At 38.3% G+C, this 25,606-nt stretch overlaps 1 protein-coding gene across 1 annotated transcript in view; it reads left to right on the top strand.

Moving 5' to 3' along the window:
* Positions 1-25,606, top strand: part of Man1a2 (mannosidase alpha class 1A member 2) — a 126,793-nt gene that overhangs the window by 44,457 nt on the left and 56,730 nt on the right. The window contains exons 4-6 of the mRNA XM_034499618.2: positions 5,367-5,485; positions 8,428-8,508; positions 21,847-21,941. Of these exons, the coding sequence (XP_034355509.1) occupies positions 5,367-5,485; positions 8,428-8,508; positions 21,847-21,941 (295 nt within the window). The remainder of the gene's footprint in view (positions 1-5,366; positions 5,486-8,427; positions 8,509-21,846; positions 21,942-25,606) is intronic.

The following is a 25,606-nucleotide window of genomic DNA, read 5'->3' as shown; positions in this document are numbered from 1 at the left end:
GTTTTTCTCTAACTGATGGGCTGTAGTAATGTATGTGTCTTACCCTCTCTGGGCCTCTGCTGCAGAGGGCCACAAGTAGAAGAGACTGCTGGTGGACATAGCTTAGCACTGATCCTAGCTACCCAGACATGGTTAATAGAATGACTCCTTTGGTTTTCTGAGACAAAGTTTTGCTTGATTATGTTGCGCTATAACTTAATATCTTCCTACCTCAGCTTCCCAAGTGCTAGAATTACAGGTTTGTACTACATGATTGACTAACACAGAGCCTTTTTTTTTGTTTTGTTTTGAGACAGATTTTTTTCTGTGTGTATATGTTTCTGCCCAGAACTCACTCTGTAGACCAGACTGGCCTCAAACTCACAGAGGTCTGCCTGCCTCCGTCTCTGGGCTGCTGGGATCAAAGGTGTGCACCACCACCTCCTGGCTGCATGGGTGCTTTTTGTTTTGATATTTGGGAGAATTTTTTTGTGGCGTTATGTTAAAGGTCTTTGTGCATTTAAAAAGGAGAATTTTGTTTTAGCAAAATTTGACTTTGTAATGCTTTTTAAAAGTTGCTTTTGACTTTGTACATGTATGCATATATGTACATATAGAAGTATTTTTTTTACTTCTGATTTAACTAGGGCTTGATTAGCTAATACTTTGTTGTTTTTTGGTTTTCATATCTATGAGGTATGTTCTGTTGATTGTTTGCTTGCTTGCTTCTTCCCTCCCTCCCTCCCTCCCTTCCTCCTTTCCTCCCTCCGTCCCCCATCTTCCTTTCTTCTTTCCTTCCTTCCCTTGCTCACTTCCTCCCTCCCTCCCTCCTTCCCTTCCCCGTCCCTTCTTCCCTCCCATCTGTCCATCCATCTGCCCGCCCATCCATCCATCTATCCATCCATCCATCCATCCATCCATCCATCCATCCATCCATTTTTGAGAAAGGCTCTTACTATATACATGGGTGTTAGGCTTCAGCTCCTGTGTGCTGGGATTTAAAGGTGTATACCACAGGGGCTGGAAAGATGGCTCAGTGGTTAAGAGCACTGGCTGCTCTTCCAGAGGTCTTCAGTTCAATTTCCAGCAACCACATGGTAGCTCACAACCATTTGTAATGGGATCTGATGCCCTGTCCTGGTGTGTCTGAAGACAGCTACAGTGTACTCACACACATTAAATAAATGAATAAATAAATAAATAAATAAATACTTCTTTAAAAAAGAAAACAAGTGTGCACCCACAACACCCAGCTATATATTTTTATTGAACTGTGTTTTTGCTTTGGGTTGGCAGCAGGCAGTTGCTATTTTCAATATTAGTGGTGAAGTACTTTGTTTTTCTGGAAGACAGTGTTGAAGATTCATTTTATTTTTTTCTGAATGCTTCATATAATTTTCCAGTGAAACTGCAAAACCCAGAGAATTTTTAAAAAAGATTTTAAAATGTTAGTTTTTCTAATTACAAAGAGTATTCCCTTTAACTGTTTCAACTTTGGTAAGTTCTCTCTCTCTCTCTCTCTCTCTCTCTCTCTCTCTCTCTCTCTCTCTCCCCTCCCCCGTGAGTGTGTGTGTGTGTGTGTTTGTGTATGTACATGCAGGCATACTCACACTGGGAATGGAGGTTAGGGCATTGACTAAATTTAAGCACTCTTGCCCTGTTTAATTGATTTGAGATCTCTCTAATGTTAGTATTAGGTGCTATACATTTTCTGCTAACTGCTAAATTTAATTTATTTTGATATTTTATGTTATATTTTCATTCAGTTAGAACATACCTGAATCTATAATCCACATATTGATTTAAATATCTAAAATCTGAACAGTCCCATAATTTCAATCCCCCACATAGCCTTCCATTTGAGCCTGGCTATTTTTGTGACACTAGTGAGATCAGATGGTAGTTTTATTTTTATTAGTGAATTCATTTTCCATCAGTAGTGCATACTATTTATGCATTGCTTTGTTTCCTTTTTTATTGACATTTGTATAGACTAGAACTGTTAGCCTTAGCATTGAAGTAGAATTTATTTCATGAAACTTATAGAATGTGTGGTAATTTTATAGTGAGCGGCTCTTTGAATATTTGCTCATACATATCATTAGATATCTAATCTTACTAATCTAAGATTTTGAAATTTATTGTGAAAATAAAGTAAGACTTTTAATTTTATCTTGTTGCTTTTTCATTTCCTATTTTGATTTTTTGTTTGTTTCTTTCTGAAAAACTAGGTTAGAAATAGATCTATTATATGATTCTTTTTATAGAACCATCTTTCAAATTAGTTCTTGTGATACTTTTCTTTGTTTGTAATGTATTCCTGCCTGTAGCTTTGGTAATCCAACTCTGGTGTTCATGCTTGTTGGTCCTTTTCCTTCTCAGTAGTGTTGAGTTCATTCACTTTCGATTGTTCACATTAAATAGTAAAAATTTAAAGGTATTATTTTTTCAGAACCTTTGACATTGTTATATAACACTCCTCTTCACCCTTTTCAGACAGGATTTTCCTGTGTAGCCCTGGCTGTTGTAGAACTTGTTCTGTAGATCAGGCTGTCCCTCAAACTCAGAGATCCCCCTGCCTCTGCCTCTGCCTTGGGTGCTGAGTGGGATTAAAACATGTGCCGCCAGGCCTGTCTGTGTTACACATCTGTATTGTCATTTACTGTTTCTTTACCCGTAGGTAATTCCAGTCATTTTCTATTTTTCTCCAGTTGAAATCTTGTGTTATCTAGCCAAACAGTGGTAGCGATGACCAGTCGTTTCATTTTCACTCATATGTTCCTTAGCTCTTCATTTATGGTATAGGCCTAACCTGTGTAAGTAACTCAGATGGTGCGGAGCAGAGTATGTATGTAATATGCAGCGTAGCCAAGGCAATGACTGGTAACCACCCGGGTGGGGGCACTGCTGCTGCAGCGCAGGAGGGACGGGCGCTGGCAGGCCCTAAAGGAGTTCAGTAAAGTGTAAAGAGCACACCAACATTATCTGTTAAATGGATTCAAACAAATACATGAGTGGTTAAATGCCCCAGGAAAGCTTTTATCTTAGTATAAAAGCTGAGGATCAAGAAAAGTAAATGAAAATTTTGTGTGTAATAACTCAAAATGGATATTTTGGATGATACTGACACGAACTGAGTTGGGAGAAAACCAAATAATGTTATCAGGGTGTTGTATGCTTGTTTAATTAATAGAAAGATAGATTATTGATGAGGCAAAGGAATTATGAGGAACATCTGAACAAAAAGGTATGTAACTTAAAGACAAAGACCAAAAGATATTTATATATCTTTAAGTATATTTATATATCAAAAGTATATAGCTTTAAGCCATTGAGGGGGAAAATTAGTTTTACCCACATTCCCAAGAGAGAGAGAGAAAAAAAGAAGAAAGAAAAGAAAGACCAGTAAGCTGTCCTGTTGTCTTGTCCTGTGTGCAGTGCCTATCTGAGTACCCACTGGGTTTGCCTCGTTCAGTTAATTCCTTGTTAGCTGCTTTCTGAAGCTCTTTAAAGATTAGGACTGTCTGTTAGAGGTGGTGGCATCTTGTTTTGAGTTTTCTCAATGTATATTTTGCTTCATCATTTCTGTTTTTTTTTTTCTTTCTTTTTTCTTTCATTTTTTTTTTTTTTTAATTAAAGAGTATTAACATAGTTGGGCATGGTGGTGCACACTTTTAATCTCAGCACTTGAGAGGCAGAGGCAGGTGGATCTCTGAGTTTGAGGCTAGCCTGGTCTACAAAATGAGTTCCAGGACTACAAAGAGAAACTCTGTCTTGACAAACCACACCACACCCCACCCCACCCCACCCCACATACCACACAAAACACTCTACCCCACACCCCACCCCATATCACCCCACCCCACATCACCCCACCCCACACTTCCCTCATCATCCTATACCACACCACACACCACACCGTGACATCTCACATCCCACACCCCACCCCACCCCACATACCACTCCACACCACACACCACACACCATATCACCCCTCACCCCACCCCACCCCACACACCACCCCATACACCACCCCACATACCACTCCACATACTACCCCACCCTACACACCACACCACACACCACACCACACTCCATACCACACCTCACACACCACACCACACACCACCCCACACCACACCTCACACCAAACCACACTCCACACCACACCACACACCACACCCCACCCCACATACCACTCCACACCACACACCATATCACCCCTCACACTACCCCACCCCACACACCACCCCATACACCACCCCACATACCACCCACACACTACCCCACCCTACACACCACACCACACACCACACCACACTCCACACCACACCTCACACAATACCCTACCCTACACTACACCACCCACCACACCCCACACCACACCCCACACACCACCACACCCACACACACCAAACCACATACCACCCCACACCACACCACACACCACCACAGACCACACTATCCCACACCACACCATACCATGACCCACACACCACACATCACCACGCCCCACACACCACACCACACACCACACCAAAAAAAGAGAGTAATAAAATTTATTATAATTATTTAGTCTTACAAATTTTTAAAAGATTTATTTTATTTATGAGTTTTATAAATTTATTATACACATATACTTCCCTTCTATGAGTTGGAACCAGAAGGGCATGACTTACTTTATGACTTACCCTGTCATTTTGAGTGTCCCCTTTCCTTGAATCATTACCCTCCCTCTACAGTCTTCATACTTACATTAAGTATATGCTCATATTCTGATCAATGCAGAAAAAACAAGGAGACTGTACTGTTAGTTTTTATTTATTTTTCTATTTGCTCTCCAAATCTTATCTTTTGTAAACTTTATCAAACTGTTTCTATTACCTGGTCTAATAGAAAAGTGAGCAATAACATTACTTAAAAGTAATCTTTGATTTACTCTTAATATATTCAAAATTAAAATGGAACTTATATGAAAAGGATTTTTTTCAGATTTTTAAAATTGATTATTTTATTTATTTACATTTCAAATGTTGTACCCCTCCCAGTCTCCTCTCTGCAACCTCCCATCCCATTCCCTTCCCCTTTGCCTCTACGAGGTTACTGCCCCACCCATCCACTCCTGCCTCACCCTCTTATCATCCCCTTTCTCTGGGGCATCAAGCCTCCACAGGACCAAGCACCTCTCTTTCCATTGATGTCAGATAAGGCCATCCTCTGCACATATGCAGCGGGAGCCATGGACCCTCCTATAACTCTTTGGTTGGTGGTTTAGTCCCTGGGAGCTCTGAGGAATCCTGTTAGTTGATATTGTTATTCTTCCTATGGGGTTGCAGTCCCTGAAGGGGATGTTTTTAACAACAGCTGTTTCTTCCTTCTAAATATAGGAAGCTCACAGATGGGTGCCACCATAGTGGATGCTTTGGATACCCTTTATATCATGGGGCTTCATGATGAATTCATGGATGGGCAGAGATGGATTGAAGAAAACCTTGATTTCAGTGTGGTGTGTATACTTTGGCATTTTATCTAGTCCCTTAAGTTAACTATAAAAGGACAGTTTAATGTTCTGATCTGGATATTCGTGTCCTAAATTCATACTAATCACTCGTGTGTTGGAACTAGAAAGGATCTTTGGGAAGTGATCAGTTCATCAGGACAGAACTATTATGGATATAATTAGTTCCTTATAATATAGTTCTCAGAGAACTTCTTTGCCTCATACATGAGAAGTCACATAAGTACTGTTGTGAATCAGTTAAGTGGCACTTACCAGTCACAGCATCTGTAGGTGCTGTTGATCCTGGACTCTGCAGATTCCAGGAAGGTGAGGAATAAATTTCCATTTGTTATCAGCTGCATATGGTGAACGCTGTCTTGTTAAAGCAGACCTCATGGGTGAAGATCACAGTTGTGCTGCTGTAAGCATGGTCTTAGCAGTTTGCTGAACCCGTGCTAAGTCTTCATTCTTCTTTTGGGATTATCGTTTGTTTTGCTACTTCTATGTAAATACTCATTTTTTCCTCACTATCTTTATATTTCTTGCAATTATTTAAGGTAGTGTCTTAGCCAGTTTAAGGACATAATAGCTGGGGGAGAAGCAATAACTAAAGTCTAACTAATAAACTGCTTTACATTATAATGCTTAGTTTATAACATTTATAATAGTAGTGATAGAATAATAGAATATAGCTTTTTATTTTTTATTATTATTTCTAACTATTGAAGAATTCCTAATTAATGTGACATTTCTGAGAACTAGTTCAGGGAAGCTGTGTGACTGTAAGGCAGGCAGCCTGACCTCTGTGGTGTAGGAAGGAACATGCCTCACCTCTACAAATCTCCAGGACTCCTTTGACCTCATTCATAATGTTGCAGCCAGTGTGACCACCTGGGTGGCTGGATGTCTACTGTAGTGCTGCTGCATGTGGACATGTGGAGGCCAGTGCTTAATGTGTGCTGATTGCTCTCCACTGTATATATCGAGTCAAGGTCTCTTCACTTGAACCCACAGTTTACCTTTTTGGCTAGTCTGCCTAGCAAGCTTTCTCTGGGGATCCCCTCTCTCCCATCTCTGTCTATTTGCTGGGATTATGTGGAAGACTGCCAGACTTGTTTGCCATTTATAGAAATGTTTGAGATTGGAACTCCAGTCCACATGTTTTCACGAAAGATGTTTTATGTACTGAGCCGTTCCCTCGTCCTAGAAATGTCCTAATGTCTAAGCCTAAATATAAGCATTTAGACTCTTTATTTAACATGTTTTATCTATTCCCAGGGTATCAGACCTCTGGGCCTGGACTTATAGACAGTTGTAAGTTGACATGGGTGCTGAGAATTGAACCCAGGTCCTTTGGAAGAGTAGTCAGTGTTCTTAACCACTAATTAACTCTCCAGTTTCTGTTCTTTTTAAAGGGTTTTATTTATTGGTGTTCATTATAAAAACTTTTTACTATATTTATGTATGTATGCATACTGCAGTGTGATAAAATAATAGAGTGGAGATTGTCAGACAGCTTGTGAGAGTCTGTTCTCTCCTTCCACCTTGAAATTATACAAAATAGTTTGTATATTACATATGTAAGTATTTGTGATAAATTTTCTTTCGTTTGTTTGCCTTTTAGTTTTGATTATGCCTTTTCTTGTAGATAATTTGCATTTTAGGGAAACTTCAAATTCATAATTGATTTATTATAAAAATTTTGATTTTATTCTTCCACATTATCTTTTTTCTTAAGTTTGCCTGTTGTCACATTTTATGCTTCTGTATTTATTTTACTTTTAAAATTTCTATATATCCATTCTTCATTTTGATGTATATGTGCTGTGTATAGCTGTTGTGGCCTTTACTCTTTGGGGGTCACTGTGTTGCGGCCCGTACTCTGCCTCAACGCTTCTGGGGCTAAGTGCTCTGGTCAAGAGAGAGAGTGGGCCAACTGGGGCAGGAGATGCGAAGAATAGAGACAAGACAGGGTGTGATCAAGTCTCAAGTCTCAATTCTCTTTTATCAAGTCTTCTTTTATTGAAGGGAATTCTGAGGTATTTATACGCTTTTGCCAGGTGCCTTGCAGGTGTTGCTATGACGTAAGCCTTACAGGCGGCTATAGCGTGGACAGCACGTGCACCGTGCGCCTTGCAGGCTTGGATACCACGTGCGCCTTACAGGCATATATGGCCTGGATAGCGTGTGGACAGCACGTGAACCACATGCCTTGCAGGCGTGGCTACCACGTGCGCCTTGCAGCTGGGGGCAATAAACAGCAAAACAAAATATGTGGGAATCAGAGTGTGCTTCAGCTGTTGTAGGCTATTGAAAACCAAATCTCTTATCAGGGTATATGGTTCCAGATGGCTGCAAAGATAATCTAGCCGCTTTCTGCTAAAAGTCGGCTCCCAACATATAGCAACATTGGTTTCTGACGTAGGAGTGGATTTTCAACAGTATTAATTTATTAACCATAATTCTACTGGTATTTGTCATCTCCTTTAGTAATTATTAGGTTATTAGATACTAGCAAAGTACTAGAAAATCATAAAAAGGATAGAAATAGAGATTATGATATAATAATTAAAATAAACATAGTAGAATAATTAGTAGGTTTTTTTTTTTTTTTTTGGATTTGAGATTCATTATTCAGGAAGTGGAGGCCTTCACAAGGAATCAACATTAGTCAATGGTAGTGAATACTGGAATAACTTCACAGGCTTGTGTAGGGTACATTGAGTGGTCCATTGATTTTGCAGTTAGGAAGCTGTGGTGATTAGCAATAGAGGGACTTCTGTGAACTAACAAATGCAAGTCAGGATTTGCGATACGAGAAATGAAAGTGCAGAATATTAAAGCAAGACACATCCTGTCTGTGAGAACCAGGTGAACTACTAAAAAGTAAAACTTTGAAAACTGTGAAGTATTATATGTATGTGTCTATTTTTACTTTGTCTCCACAGAATTCGGAAGTGTCTGTGTTTGAAGTTAACATTCGTTTTATTGGAGGGCTCCTTGCTGCATATTACCTGTCTGGAGAGGAAGTGAGTAGAGTCAAGTAATGCTTTGTTTGTTTGTTTGTTTAGAAGAGTTATGAATGATGTAAAAGGAAACGTTTTTGTAATTTGACTACAGCTGAACTAAAGATTTCCTTTTAGTGTAAATTTTAGAATTTACTTACTGGTTTTTACAGAACTAAAGTTTTGGTTGGGTTTTATAAGCTTAGAAAGTTGACAGATTAATAGTTTTGGCTCTTTTGACTTATGAACTGTTTTTTTTCCCTTTTAGAATTTTATTTAGGTTTTTGAAAAAAAATACTTATGTGTAGGAGTATTACGTTTGCATGTATTTCTGTATACCATGTACCTTCCTGGTGCTGTGGAGGCCAGAAAAGGGCATTGGATCCCTTGGATCTGGGCAAAGACAGACAGTTATGAGTTTCCATGTGGGTGCTGGGAATTGAACCCAGGTCCTCTATAAGAGGATCCAGTGCTCTTAACCACTGAGCCATCTCTCCAGCCCCCATTTAGTTTTTTTTTTTTAAGGGTTTTACCTATCAGTATTTATTATAAAACATTTTTATGATTACACATTAAATTTATTAAATTTAACTTTATGTATATGGAGGTCATAGGACATGTGTGGGGGTCTGTTCTAGATTGTTTTTAGTGTCACTAATTCTGGTAGGTCTAAATAGAATAGGTTCTTAGGGATGTTCTTTGTGAAGAACAATATTATTAGTAAAAAGAGTTGACTTATTTTTCTCTGTAGAGAAGAGTATTTTTCTCATCTCAATGCATTCCTAAGATGTCTTTTATAGCGTTTAGTAGGAATTGTCAGAGTAGGCATCCTTGCCTGGCTCTTGATCTTAGGGAGAAATCATTTAGTTTATACTATTAGTATAATGTTAGCTTTATTATTACTACTACTATTATTATTTTGGTAGATACTCTTTATCATCTTGAAGATACTCTCTCATATTCCTAATTTGCTGGACTTTCCCCATTAGGGTGGATGTTTTGATATCAAATTATTTTGGCATGTAGTAGGATGATTGTGTTTTAGTTTTTAAACCACATGTTTTTTTGATTGATTGATTTTGATTGATTGATGGGTGTGCATGTGTATGCATGTGTAGTGGTTAGAGGACAGCTTGGAGGAGGTCTGTTCTTTCCTTCTACCCTGTGGGTCCTGGGGATTGGAGTCAGGTAAAGTGGCAAACATTTTTATTCTCTATATACATGTGGAGGCCTGAAGTTAGTGTTGAGTGTTGTTTTGCTTGTTCTCGATTGAGATCAAAAGTTGTAGATTTGACTAGTTTAGTGAGCCAGCTTGCTCCAGGGAATCCTGTATACACATTGTTATTATATAGGTAGGTTGTCATGCCTACTCTGCTTTTTTATGAGGTTCTGAGAATCCAAATTCCAACCCTCACACTTGTACAAACCTGAGCCATCTCTCCAGCCCTCATCTTTTAATATTTTGTCTGTCAGTTTGTGTATTTTGCATAAGTAATGTTGGCTTCTTAAAATGAATCGGCACTCTCTTTTTTTCTGTTAAGATTTGTGTAGATTTGATACTTTTCCTTAAAAGGTAGAATTTCCATATGAGGTAACTGAAGCTTTGATTCCTTCTACTGTCTCATTTTATAACAATAAATTCAAATTATTTGGTAGCTATAACTTGGTTGAAAAATAAAATGTGTTTTGTCTTTGCACAGAGCAGTGTATGAGTCTATGTCCATCCTTACACAGTGATGGCCCTTCAGATATGCCCACGGGTTGGTCTCATTTTATTACTGGGAAATCGGCAGTTAGTGAGTGGAGCAGCTTAGGGAGGTTGCTTTAAACATTGCTGTGAGGATGAAGTTTTGGATCAAGAAGAAAGGTGAGGCCCAAGAGTGGGCATTCCTCATCTTCCTGGGGAAAATCTAGCTCCCAAAAGCTTTCTGAAGAAGGCCAGCTCTTGGCCTGGGAAGGAGAAAAGCCCAGACTTCCTTGTTGGATGTAGACTTAATCAGAGGATAGGATTGAGCAGCAAAAACTACAGACTCAATCTAGAAGACTGAAAAATTCTGGGGATTTTAGGGAAACTAAGAGTGTGGGCTATAAGCTCCACCCTTTTCTAGTTCTGAGTAAAAACCTCTTTGCAAGATTAAAATAGAAGTCTAGATCCAGAGCCCAGCTTTGCTCCAGGGCACAGAGAGAAAACACTGAGTAATCGTCCCTCTGGCAGTCAGGGGGAAGCTAGGCTAGCAGACCAAGAGAGCCATACAACCATAGTGACCACGCTCAGACTACTTTTGAAGCTCTGTGCCAAGGTCATGGTATACAATGAAGCTGTGACTAAAATAGAGTTTTGTGAGCTTTCTTAATAAGATTTAAATCACTGTTTCTTCTACTGTGTCCTTCTCCTTTGGAACTGTTCCCAGTCTGTTTCAAGGTGAAGGACAGGGCAGGAAGAAAGAATCAGGAAATGCTGAGGACAGTAAGTGAGGCTACAGTTAAGACTGATCTAGCTGCCCACCTGTAAGCTTTTATTTTTCACAACTCACTTTAACAAGGTTTCAACCTTCCCTCTAGCCAATCACCTAGCAGAGGCAGTGGGAACAAAAGGTTATTAGGAGATGGGGAAGTGGGCCTGTTTAGAAATAGTTCTTTGGAGGGATTCCAATCTTCATTGTTATCAGTTCAGTCCACTAGCAAACACCAAACATGATTCAGCAGCTGCATTTCAGCCCACTCAGCAGACACCACACATGAATCAGCAAGGGCGGTTCCATCCAGAAGAACTCACCTGAGTCTGCAGCTAGTGACAAGAAGACACAGGAACCTCTCCCTCTGCTAGACACATGGGCCTTGGGGTGAAGACCAGGCAGAGGCAAAAGGAAGAAAGAACATAGCACTTTCTGTTCTTCCTGCTCAAACCTTTGTCAGCAAAGAGTAAGGACATCAAGAAGACTGTAGGAAGAGGACAGTGTGGGCATATGAGCTAGTCCGAGAGGAAGAGACCAAGTCTGGTACTCCATGACAGTTTTTCTCTGAGGGCATGAGAAATACAGACTGGAAAACACGGAGTGTATGGGTGTGGGGAGGGTACCCACAGCTCCAAGGACCTGTCTGAGTGTCAGTGAGGAACTGAATGTTTCTTTTTGAGAGAGGTAATAGCTAGGAAAGGGAGGTCTTCACCAAAGCAGTGACGACTTTTGTGATACTTAGCTGATTGATCACAGTAGCCAAGATTCTGTAATCTAGGGCCCCCCTTCTTATACTGCTTCTGGGGAGTTCTCCATGACCATCCTTTGATTTATACTTTTGTGTGCAGCCAAGAGGAACCCCTATGTGTCTGCTGCAGATCTTGTTTAGATAAATTTTTTTTTTTTTTTTTTTTTAGCATTTGACCCAATAAGATGAAGAGGCAGTACAGATTAGCCAGAAGCATCAACTTGTTTTCATGGGAGCTTCTAGACACAGGGAAATAGATGCCCATAGTGCCTTGTTGTTTTAGACTTAAAGAGTGTCTGTGTGTACGGTGTACTCGTGTACATAAAATAAATAAATAAATCTTAAAAAAAAAGAGTGTGTGTGTGTGTGTGTGTGTGTCCATGTTGGGTTCCCTGGAGCTGGAACCCTAGGCCAGCATGAGTTGCCCAGCATGAGAACTGAGCAGGAGTCTCTAGAAGAACAATATGCTCCATCTCTGAAGCCCTCGCTGCTGTTTTTATACAACTGTTAGGATTTCCTGTTTGTCTCATCTGGTTTGTAATTTCTTTTTAAAATATATTTTTAAAATAATTAAAAAATGTGCCTACTTTTAAAATATATCTTCGTGATATTTTAATCTCTATAATTGACTTACTATTTGTATTGTGTGTATATTGTTTAATGTATTAGAGACTATAACCACAACACATTGCATGAAACAAACAATTTAGTTATAAGCTATACACCAGCCCTCTCACCCCTTTAAATTTATTTGTTTGTTTTTCATGCATGTATGCATGTATGTGGATCATGTACCTGCATGCCTGGTACCAAGGAGGTCAGAAGATGGTTTTAGATCTGGAACTGGAGTTACTATGATTGTAAATCATTATGTGGGTGATGGGAATGGAAGCCAGGTCCTCTGCTGGGAAGAAGTACTCTTAACTACTGAGCTGTCTGTCCAGACTCATACACCAGCCCCGTTACAGATTGTGAGGCCAGTCTCACAGCGTTGCTGAGGTCACTAAAAGTTTCAACTTTTGCCTTCACCTTCTGAGTAACTGTACTACAGGTGTATGCTGTCATCTAGCAGAGCTTAAGGGAGTCAGTTGGTGGTGTTTGAAAATAGTGGTTCTTTGTTCTTTTATCTAAAAATGTTTAATTTCTTCTGCTCTATTATCAGTCAGCAGACCTAACTTCACTTGTATGTGAGAACCTTGTAATGCTAATCTCTCAAATTTTTATTGTTATATGTTTCAGTTTTATGATAAAATCCATTATGTGTTGTTAGAATTTTAACTTTTGATGTCAACTACATTGTAGTGCTATTTAGTGTAAAGGGGGAAGGCACTTTTTATTGATCTTAATTACAGTGATTTTTGTTAGTCTTCATTTTTGTTTACAGACTGTACTTTATCCCTTTGGGTAATGAGCTCCTGTAGCATTTTGAAAGTTGATCTGCTTCTAGTGAACTTCTTCTGTTTTTGTTAGTCTCAGTCTTTATTTTGTCCTTATTTTTAAAAGGTTTTCTTTGAGCATAAAATGTAATTTGACAGAGTTCCTTTTAGCACAGTGATTCTCAATCTGTGAGTCACAACCTCTTTGGGAGCCAGATAACCATTTCAGAGGGGCACATATCAGACATTTATATTACAATTCGTAACAATAGCAAAGTTACAGTTATGAAGTAGTAATGAAAATAATTTTATGGTTGGGGTGATGAGGGTGTTGCTACATGAGGAGCTATATTAGAGGGTCTCAGCATTAGGAAGGTTGGGGACCACTGGATTAGCACTTTGAAGACAGCACTAAATCATCTTGTGAAGGATGGATTATGGTAAGAAATCTGCTTTTGTCTTTATCCTTCTGTGTGCAATGTTTTTCTCTTTGGCTACCATTAAGATTTTTTGTTCATGTTTTGTTTTGTATGAAGAATATGAGTGGTTTTACTTTTCTCTTGGGGTAGGACTTCTTTATCTTACTTGATGCTTCTTGAGTCTCAGATATAACTTTAACCACTTTGAGAAACTTTTTAATTACTATTTTTTAACATGTTTTATTCTGCCTTTGCTTCTTTCCCCCTTGGTATTTCATTGGCTCTCTTCGGCTACTTATTCATTTTTTCCCCAGCCATTGGTTTGGTTGTTTTTTTTTTTTTTTTTTTTTTTTTTTTCTTTTTTCTTAATAAGATTTTTTTTTTTTTTAAGAGTAGTTTCATAGTACTTTAAAGCAAAGTTGAGGGGAAGTTATACAGATTCTCGTTCTCTTTGTGTGTCTCTGGCCCCAGCCTTCTCCCTTACTGCTATCTTCCACCATAGGGATTTATTTATTACGCTAACGAATGTACACTGTCAAATCTTTATGTAGTAAGCAGTTTACAATATGACTCAAACAGTGTGGTATATTCTGTGGGTTTGGACAAAGGCATAGTGACATTTATGCCCTATTACAGTAATATGAACCATGGTGTCCCTGCTATTCTAGTTAGCTTTCTGTTGCTGCGATAAATATGATTAAAAGCAAGATGAGAAGGAAAGGGCTTGTTTCAGTTCTTAGTTCATAGGACATTTACAGAGAGGTCAGGGCAGAAACTTCAAGCAGAATTGAAGCAGAGACCATGGGGGGATACTGCTTACTGGCTTTCTCTTCATGGTTTGCTTATCCTTTCTTCTATCACCCAGAACTACACCACCCACAGAAGTCGTCAGTTACCCCTACATCAGTCAGGAACCAGGAAAATGCTCTACAGATGGAGGTGCCAATGAGAGGAAGAACATAGGAATGTTTTAAGACTTTGAGTTTAGATTTTTTTCCGAGTTAGAAGTTGTTATTTATCTGGAAGTACTGTTTTATGTGTGAGTGTTTGATGTACTTGATTAATTTTCATATCAGTAATGAGAACCAAAATTAATTTGAGAAAATTTAGGAGAGGGAAGCTTCAGCCTTAATTCTTCCATATTAGACTCTCTGTAGAAAAGCTGAAGCAAAACATTGAAATTTTGGTTGCTGATGTCCTGGGTAAAACCAAATAGCTAAGAAAATGTGTGTTGCTACCATATATTTCTACTTTTGTATAAATTGTAAGCCTCAAACTTTAAAGAAGAAACAAGTAGAGGGAACACATGCAGGTTGGGATTCGGAGTTTTAATTTCTTAACTTGCATGCCTCCCCCACCTGCTACCAGTGGTATTTATGAAGCTTCTTTTTACCTTTCATACCTTAAGTTTCTTCATGTATAGAAGTTGGCTTGAGAGTGGGCTGATTTAGTTGTGGGCAAGTACCTGTGTAGTGCTTCAGGACACAGATGCTGCCTCTGAGGAGAGGTAGAACTCAGGTTTTCTTTTGTTAATGCTTTTGGAGGTTTTAGACCATCTTAGCAGGAAAGGCTTAATAGTGTAGAAAAGGAAGCCATGAGAGGAATGTAGGACTAAGCCAGGTTAAAGTAGGGCATCCAAGAACATGTGCCCCATGACCTACTTTCTCCTTCTAGGGTGACTTTCTACCCTTCACCACAAGTGTGCCAGCATCTGAAGTCCACTTATTAGACCAAGCCTTTCACTGTGTGTCTGGAAGCACTTCACAGCTGTGTTGTGTCTGTCATTTTCTAGGCATGTCTTACTACAATCAACTTGGTACCATTAGCTAGAAGTTTGTGAGGGTGGTGAAGATTTTTACTTAGTTTAAAATATATAACACACATTCTTAAGATATGTCTGCTCAGGGGTAAGGACATGCATTTTTCCCCCTGACTTTCTTATTTAGTAGACTTATGTGATTATTTTGATTTGAAAGTCCTCACCAGACCCGTTTCTGTGGCTCCAACATTGAATCTGTATCGGTGATGTGCTAAAAATAAATGCATCATAGAAAAATAATTTGAATTTGGCATTATCTGATACTGAATAAGTAGTAAGTAGGTTCCTTTCATATGAGCTAAAGTTAACTATAATTTATAATGTAACAAAGTGCTTTTGTTGTATTAGAGGTATAACGAATAAGAAATGTTTTACATGCATCCCATTTTCTGGTGTAGGGAGATATATGAGGGTTACAATGCTGTCCTAACAGCGTTACTCATTTCTGCTGATTTGTTATTGTCATAAATGTGATGTGTTATTTTTCTCAGAAAAAGACTTTTTCTATTAAATATTCACAATTTAAGAACTTTTGATGATTTATTATGCTTACTTGATACAGATATATGGCATTTCCTTAACAAGGTTGTCTCTCCATTTTTTAAAAATAGTATCAGAGTGCCTTCCTAGCTAAGAAAGCATAACTTTTATGGAAAATGGTACCTGGAACCTGTCAGATAAAATAGAGAAACTGTTAGGTAGATAGATAATAAAAACTCATAGATAATAAAAACAAAAGAAATGACAACAATAAAATCTGTCTTTACTGAAGCATAAATATACTGAGTCTGTTTAGGGGTATTTTCTTGGACAAATGAATAGCTTTTAAACCTAAAGTACTGTTAAATAAAGTCATGAATAAAGAAAAAGAAATGTTAAGTATTAATGTTTTCTGGTTTAAATGTCAAATTATTTTGGAAAAAGTGATCGTGCTCCAGAAATTACTGCAATTTCTATTGAAATTCTGACTTTTTTGTTGTCTACAAATGTCCTAGTAATTAGGTAAATATTCCACTAAACTTTGCCGACTGACGTAGTTTGCCTTCTGTTGTTGTGATAAGCACCATGACCAAAAGGTACTCTCCAAAAAGGAGAGGAGAGGGTTTACCTCACCTTACTGCTTCTAGATTATTAAGAGGGGAAGTCTGAGCAGGAGCTCAAGGCAGGGACCTGGAGGCAGGATCTGAAGCAGAGGCCGTGGAGAAGCACCGGCTGTTCCTTCTAGGTTGCTCACCTAGCTTCCTATATAATTCAGGGGGTGGATACATGCCCAGGGTCGCATGGCCCTGTGTGAGCGAGGCCCGCCCACACCACTCATTAAGAAAATGCCCCACAGACTTACCTACAAGACATTCTGATGGAGTTGTTGTCTCAACTGAGGTTCCCTTTCCCAAGATGACCTTGGCTTTTGTTGACAAAACTAAGTAGTACACTGACATAAATATCTTTAAATATATTCATTATGTCCTCTTCAGTGTGTTGGGTCACATATGCATTTGTACACAGTCTTGTCATGTGTGCTTGAAACTTTCAGTGGTAATATTAGTTTATAGTTGACTATGTTTGTGGTTACTGATTTGATTGAAAAGACAGAGTTTATAGCTATTTGTAACAGGTAGAAATTTAGGGGGTAAAATTTATGACAAGAGAGTGCTCTGGAGGAAAAGCCCAGGTGCTGTACACAGCTCTACTTGATTAGCTAAGTCATAAAAGTCAGCGCGTATTGAACAAACATGGAGCCTCCTAGATGTTGCTCTTGACCTTGAGCACGCCTGTTCCAGCTGCTGTCTGCTGTATGGAGAGATAATCAGAAGACGTAAGACAAGCATCTCTCATAGGATATAACAGTATTTAAAGTCTCAGAGGACACTTTACAGTGACCAGGTTTCAGTTCAGAATTACTAATGTATGAGGAAACAAGGGAAAACATTACTTACACATGAGTATTGACCTGTCTTGGGGTTACCCAGATTAGTCAATAGATGTTTTATAGAATCTTTCACAGCTAGGATCAATGACATGGCAAATATTCCTGAAGTTACTGCATAGATGAAAATTTTAGTAAAAAGTAGATCTATGAAAAAGAACATTAAAAGTCTAGAAAAGAGGAATATAGTATCCAAAAATTTTTACTGTTTACAGCTGTGTTTGAAAGTAACATCACTAGACTTGAAGATAGAGCAATATTATTTAGCATGAAGAAAGATAATAAAATCAGGACAAAAAAACTGTGATAAATGCTTCAAAAGTTTGAGATAATTTTAAAAAGTTTGATATACGTGTACTTTGGGTAGAGATAATTGAAAAACAGCAGCCATATTTTTTCTGTATTTGGTGGCAGACCTGAAATTGAAGACATGTTACCTTAGCATGTATCTTAGTTAGATTTATATTGCTGTGGTGAAACACCATGATCAAAAACAACATGGGGAGATTTCTTTCATCTTATAGTGGTAGTCTGTTGTGAAGGGAAGTCAAGGCAGAAACCTGGAGGCAGAAACTGAAGCAGGGCCATTGAGGAACCATTGTTTCCTGGTTTGTTACCCATGGCTTGCTCAGCCTGCTTTCTTGTATACCTCAGGACCACCCACAGAAGGCTGTGCCCTCTCACAGTAGTCATTAATCAGGAAATCTACAACAGTCTTCCTTATAGGCTAGTCTGATGGAGACATTTTCTCAACATTCCTACTTATTAAATGACCCTGCTGTGTCAGGTTGACAGAAGAATCTAACTAGGGCATCATGACTAAGCAAAGTTAGTCATATCATAGTCACACAGCTAGAAACCAGGGATTAAAACAAAGTTTGAAAGCACCAATGGGACAAAATGACACCATGGAATTTAAATAATTGAAACCATGGAGATTATTTTTCATCTAATACCTTTAAAATGATGTATTTATTTAAAGCAAAACCCCAGAATATTTCATTACAGTGTTTAATGTATATCAGATATGAAATAATGAAATAGACTTTACAATAAAAATAACCAACAGATATGAAGGCTGCTTTATGATAAAGGATGAATACATCAGAGAGGCACAACAATCCCAAAATTAAAGCAGTAACTTACTCTATTTTGGACACCTAATAATAGAGCTTCAAATGAATGAAACAGAAATGGATAGAATTAAGAGTTCTGAATTCTTCAAGTAAAAAGGCAATTCCACAAGGAGTGTTAAACCCTTCAACGGTTTTTGCAAATTGATAGGACAGACAATTAGTAATGATGTATACAAGTCCTTAGCAACAATAACAGCTGTGTTAAGTGAATTGATGTTTATAGAACACTCAATCAACAACTACAGAATACACAGTCTTTTCAAGTACATATGATATGCATATGGTGGACAACAACATTTCAATCAAATTATAAGAAAGTGAAAATAGCTGTTGATACGTGGTGGCTCACTACAATCCTAGTTCTTTAGGAGGCTGGACTGCATAGTGAGTCCCAGTCTAGCCTGGCTTGAAGCTTTGGAAAAAATGCTTGCAGGCAATATACACATCAAGTAAAGAATTGCAGGGGAAATTGAAAATGTTATAAAGTTGGTACTTGGAAAGTATGAACAAAATTGAGTAAAGCATTTAAACTAACTATATTAAGAAGGAAGTAATAGAAGATAGCTTACCAAGATCAGGAATGAGTGCTGTCTCCATGGTTAGGCTTTCATTGCAGACACTATAGACACTGTTGGGAGCACAAAAGTTCTCAGGCTCACAGGGAACACTGGGGAAACCAGGAATGCTAAACATGCCCCGTTGTCTTTTCAAGGAAAAAGATGTGTAACCTGTTTTCCAATAGCCTGGTGATCTGTGCTGTTTGTAAGGCCAGGCTGCAGAGCTCCCACAGGGAGGAGCAGAGTTGACTAATGGTTTAGGTGACCTTTGCACTATCTGTGTGGTCACCTACAGATAGAGTTGCTTCCCCAAACTCCCACAACAAGGACCAGACGTGGCTAATTGTCCAGATGACCTCTGTGCTCTTTGAATGACCAAGATTACACCAGGTCTTTGCCTAGACCCTTAAGATAATACATACAGCCAACTCCAGAGCCCATCTTCATGAAGAAGTGACATGTATTTTGAGACGAGTTTCTATGTAATTATGCCTCCTTGTGCATGGGGGGATTGTATTACACCAGAAAACCCTTTTCCAATTGTACTGTACTTAAATATGTCTGCAGTAAACTGCCTGAGGAGCGACTCTAGAAGTGTGAACTAACACCAGCTAACTGTGTTGATCGATTGTTACTCTGCTGGCCCTGATGTTTGCACAGACTCCCTCCCCTCTCCACACTCAAGACATTAAAAACATGATAGTGAAGTGTGCCCAACATTGTTTTCCAAACAAAGATTTTAGATAAAATGAACACCTTCTCTGAAAAATATGTCAAAATTGATGACTCCTCTTCTTCCTCCTCTTCTTTCTCCTCTTCCTTTTCTTTCTTCTTTCTCCCCCTCCTTTTCTTCCTTCTCCTTTCTTCTCTTCCTTTCTCCCCTTCTCCTTTTACCTCCTTCTTGTCCTTCTCCATTTTTAATTAGCATCTATTAATTGTACAAAATAAGTGCTTTCATCATGCCATGTCTGTACACATACATAATGTACTTTGATCATACTAACACTTACCCTGCTATGTTTTTGTTCCCATTCCCAGAGGTTTCCTGCCCACCTTCCCACTAATAGTCCCCTTCCTTTTCCAGATAGTCCTAATCTCATGGTTTTGAGCATTGATTCCACATGTGAATGAAAACAGGCTAGATTTGTCTTTCTGAGTGTGGCTTAACACAAAGATGATCTAGTTCCATTTCCCTGCAGATGGTATATTTTTGGTCATATATATGGTGTGTGTGTGCGCGCGCGCATATATATGTATGTATGTATATGTACACACATATGTATACACACAAACACACACACACATATAAAATCACATATCCTTGACCCATCTATCTGTTGATGAGCAGGCAGGTACCTTGGCATATTATATAACTTGGCTCTTCTCTTTCAGAAACTCAGGAACTTGTTTTGATGGTGTTAGTGATTGACTCAGGAGTTCCTGGAAACTAAGAAGGTGCTCTGTCCTGTACAGAGAACACTGTCCCACTCTTCTGATGCCATAGTGGCACTGATAGCCAAAGGAACATTACAGATTTGTAAACTGTGTGAATATATAAGTAAAAATATTGAAAAAAAATAGTAAAGCTCAACTGGTAAGAATATGGAAAAAATGTCTCAAGTATAAGTTGGGATTATATCCAGAAAGCAATACTGATTTAATATCAAAACAAAATAGTCAACATAATTTTCCATTTTAATTAATGATATAAAAAAAGAAAAGTAATAAGCTATTTGCAACAAATTCAGCAAAAACAAATGTGATTTTGATGGTATATATTAATAGAAATAAAGAGAAATCATGTTTAACATTGTACTAGTGTTGGCAGTTTTAAAGCAGAAGTAAAGAGCCGGGCAGTGGTGTCGCACCCCTTTAATCCCAGCACTTGGGAGGCAGAGGCAGGCGGATTTCTGAGTTCGAGGCCAGCCTGGTCTACAGAGTGAGTTCCAGGACAGCCAGGGCTACACAATCTCAAACAAAGAGAATGTCTTGACACCCTCCCCCCCCCAAAAAAAAAAAAAACCAGAAGTAAAGACCATATTATATTGTATACTTTTCCTTTTTTAGATTCCTTCAAGTTTTTGAGATACCCAGTAATGTCTTCAAATTTTAAAAAAAATGTTGTTTTCTAATATTATGTAACCAGAAACACACACCTCCTGGGGGTGTGTGTGCTAAATCAGACAGAAACATTTACAGCAACATCTAGCCAGACTGTATTAATAGTTTTTTATTGTTAAATATTTGAAATAAGCTTGCATGTTGATGAAGATTCGGTAGCCTCGTTTTCTCTTAGATTTTGTTTTTCTTTATGTGTGTGCACGCACTTATGTGAGAATTTTCATGTGTGTTTGTGTATGTATGGGTCCGGGGAGGTGCACATGTGTGCAAGTACATGTGGAGGCCTGAGGTTTATGTTGGGAGCCATTCTGAATTGTTCTTCCAGTCAAACCCAGAGCTTGCTGATATGGCTAGTCTTGTTATGGAGCTTGCTTAGGGATTCTGCCTTCAGTTTCAGTTTCTGGACTTCAGGTGTGAGTCACCATGCCCACCAGAATTTATGAGGGTTTTTGGCAGTTTGAACACCAGTCTTGATTCTTCCATGACAACTGCTTTTGCTGATCCATTTTCCTAGCCTTCTCTTAGATTTTTGTGGGGCGGGACAGGTAAAAAATACAGATGAGAACCAGAACTATGTTCTTTCTGTGTAACTATGTGTCCACTGAGGATATCACATGTTGAGAAACCTTCCTCAGTATGTGCTCAGATATCTACTGTAGTTACTGTATACTCTACAGTAGAATGACATGTGACCACTTACCACACAGCTTGTATATAATGTGTCTGTTATGGTATGCAGATGGCAAGAGGGGCAGTAAGCAATACTTAGCTGTAGTTTATGATTATTTACACTTTTGTCTCAGATATTCAAGACTAAAGCAGTGCAGTTGGCTGAGAAACTCCTTCCTGCCTTTAACACACCTACTGGGATTCCCTGGGCAATGGTAAACCTGAAAAGGTAAATTCTATTTTATTTGATTATTTATGCTCCAGAATTGTTAACTGAATTTTGACATTTTTGTTCATGGAGATTTTTAATTAACTATTCCACTATGCTTTCAAGACTTGTTTTTTTCTTAGTATGTTTAGAAGAACATCAAAGCTTTTCTTATTTTTAAGCTACGTCCTTTACTTTGAGACAGGTCCTTTGCCTGAACTTCATTCCAGTTGCTAGAACTTGTCTCCAATTCTGTTTAGTGTTACAGTGTATTAATAGTACTATCCCTCCCCTTTTCTTCTTATGTACTACTTACTGTTCTTCTAAGGCAAGATAGAAAGCAGCATGCTTAGAAGTCAAGACAGTCTGTTCTTGAATGCCACGCTAAGGATAAAGGAACACACAATTGATGTAGGATGCTCAATATAATGTCTACGTTCAAGGCTGAGCATGAAGCCTTAAAATAATTATTCTTTGTCATCAGTTTCATTCAAAAACATTTTTACTTAGAAATGGATGAAATACTTTGTTTGTGTCTGTATCCTCAGTTCCTTTGGTCTACATGTCTGCTTTTGTACCAGTACCATGCTGTTTTGTTACTAAGTCTTTGTAATAGAACTTGAGGTCAGATTTTTATCATCTCTGGCAGGCATTTCTCTTTCTGTCTTAAGAACGCTTCAGCTACTCAGGGATTTTAGTGCTTTTGTATAAACTTTAGGATTTGGTTTTCCAGTTCTGTATAGAATGTACTTGGGACTTTTATGGGGAATATGTTGAGCATGTAGATACCATTAGAGAATATGTATTTCATGCTATCAGTTCTGCCAGTCTGTGAGCAAGTGATGTCTTCCCACCTTCTGATGTCTTCTTCAGTTTTTTCCCCCCGAGTATTTTAAAGCTTAGATTGTAGATGCCTGTTACTTTCTTGTTTGGGTTTATTCTGGATTATTTCTGAAGGTATTATAGATGAGAATTTCCCAATTTTTAAATTAATTTATTATTGTTATATAGAAAAGCCACTACATTTTATATGTTTATTTTGCATCCTGTTGTTTGCCTAAAAGTATTTGTCATTATAAATATTGGTAGAATTTTAAATTTCGGGTCATGTTGTATATAAACAGGGTTATCTGACTTTTTCCTTTCTTATTTGTGTCCCCGTGGGTTATTTTTCCTGATGCATTGCTTATGACTTTGAGTAGTATGTATTGAAGTTGGTACCTGTATCTTTCCAGATTTCAGAGGAAATGCTCCTGTTTTCCTGCATTTAGTATAGTATATCTTTTATAGTATATAGTATAGTCTTGTATATCACCTTTATTATGTTAAGATATGTTCCTGCTGGGCAGTGGTGGTGCACCCCTTTAATCCCAGCACTTGGGAGGCAGAAGGAGGCAGATCTCTGAGTTCAAGGCCAGCCTGGTCTACAGAGTGAGTTCCAGGACAGCCAGGGCTACACAGAGAAACCCTGTCTCAACCCCCTCCCCCCAAAAGATGTTTCTTTTATTTGTTTTTCATTATATATTATTTATTGGTTACATGAATTATTGGTACATTTATGTGGGTTTCAATACACAGTAAAATTTTAATCATTTTTTTATTGTTTTTTTTTTTTCTGCTTTCATACCATTTTAATTACATGCAGGTATTAAGGTCAGTTCTAGGTTGAGGAACTAGCAATACAGCAGATGCAAATAATCAAGGAACAAGCAAGACAATAAACATAAATAGTCAAAGAACAAGCAAGGCAATAAACACAAAGTCCCATGTTCACTCTTGTGATCACTGTTTCTAAGGGCTTATCAGGATGACCAAAACACTGAGCCTACTTCCCTGTCCTAGCCCAAAGTCATTTTCATGCCTGAAGCCTACTCCTTTGTCATAGCCTAAGATTTAGATTCCTGCTTGAAATTACTTCTTTGTTCTAGCCTAAGATTTAGATTTCTGCCTGAAATTACTACTTTGTTCTAGCCTAATGTCAGACGTTATTTCTGTTCGTAGTGTCTTCATGGCTTTTGTCTTAAAGAGACCTTGAACTTTGTCAAAGATTATTTCTGCATTGATGAGGGATTTTGTGTGGTTTCAGTTCTTAAGTTTATTTATATACAGTTAAATTTGTTGATTTGCATGTTTAACCAACTTTGCATTCCTAGATTGACACCAACTTAGGGTCTTACTAATATATTTTAAAATTTGATTAGCAAGAAATTTACTTAGGATATGAGCCTATATTAATCAGGAAAATAAATCTACTCTTCTTTTCTGTTGTTGTCTTCACCCAGTTTTGTTATTAGGGTGATAGTGACTGCATAGAGTAGTTTTCCTTTTCTGACTGTTTTGTGTAGCAGTTTGAGGAACATTGGTATTAGCTATTCTTTAAAAGCTTGGAGGGGTGGGCGTTCAGTTCATCTAGTCTCAGGGTTTTCTTTATTGGGAAATTTCATTATGTCTTCAGTCTCAATCGTTATGTTCCTGGTTAGGCTGTTTATATCCTCCTCCTGGTGTAATTTTGGTAGTTTCTACATGTCTAAGGATTTATGCTGGTCAGTGGTTGTATACGCCTTTAATCCCAGCACTCAAGAGGCAGAGGCAAACCGATCTCTGTGAGTTCAAGGACAGCCTGGTCTACAGAGCAAGTTCCAGGACAGCTACACAGAGAAACCCTGTCTCAAAATCAAAACCAAAACAAAACCAAAAAATACCCAAAACTTATGTATGTTTTACAGATATTTTACTTATGTTATAGATTATCAGAGTATTCTATTTTTTCTTTTATTTGGATTTCACTAGAGTCTGTAGTAACTCTTTTTTAGTCTTTAATTTTATTAATTTGAATCTTCTCCACCCTTGGGTTAGTTGGTCTAGTTGTTTGTTTTCAAAGAACCTTGGTGCTCTCAGCCTTGAGGCTGGCTTTCTTCTTCCTTATACAGATATCTTCCTTTGGTATTTTCTGCAGTGCTGGCTTAGTGGTTATGACCTACCGTAGCTTTTGTTTCTCATGAAATGTTCTTATTTTCGTATCAGTTGTAACATGACTGCCCAGATATGGTTTGGTTAGTGGGTGTTGTAAACATAATGCATGTGTTCTGGCTATTGGAATTGCATGTGTTAGCCATTTTCTAGTATGTTTCTTTGTTTTGTAGTTTTATCATCTTTTTAAAAGACTTATTTATGTAATTATATAATTTGTGTCTATGAGTGGTCTGTTTGCATGACTACCTGCATGACAGAAGAGGACATCAGATTCCATTATATATGGTTGTGAGCCACCACTTGGTTGCTGGGAATTGAACTCAGGACTTCTGGAAGAACAGTTAGTGCTTTTAACCAGTGAACCATCTCCAGCCCCTAATTTTGACATCTTGAAGTATAATATCCTGGAGAAATTCTTTAGTCAATTCCTTTGTAGGATTATGTTTTTTTTCCTTCTAGATTTGGGAAATATTCTGCCATGTGGCTTTATGCATGGAGTGAGGGAGTGCCATTTCAGCATCTGTGCTACTGACATATCTATGGTTTATTGTTTTGGACATGTGTTTTATTTCCACCAGACTGATTTTTACCTTGGTGGGTCTCCCTCTTTGTAATAGCTCCCTCTCCTGGCCATACTCAGTATTTCAGTCTGTGGGTTGTTAGATTCTTTCACCATTGCATTTCCCACAGGGGAGGGTGGCTAATGTTTTAAC

This window comes from Arvicanthis niloticus, chromosome 4 (assembly GCF_011762505.2).
Source record: "Arvicanthis niloticus isolate mArvNil1 chromosome 4, mArvNil1.pat.X, whole genome shotgun sequence".
NCBI lineage: Eukaryota > Metazoa > Chordata > Mammalia > Rodentia > Muridae > Arvicanthis > Arvicanthis niloticus.
Note: the sequence above shows the minus strand (reverse complement) of the source record. Positions and strands in the feature narration are given on the sequence as shown.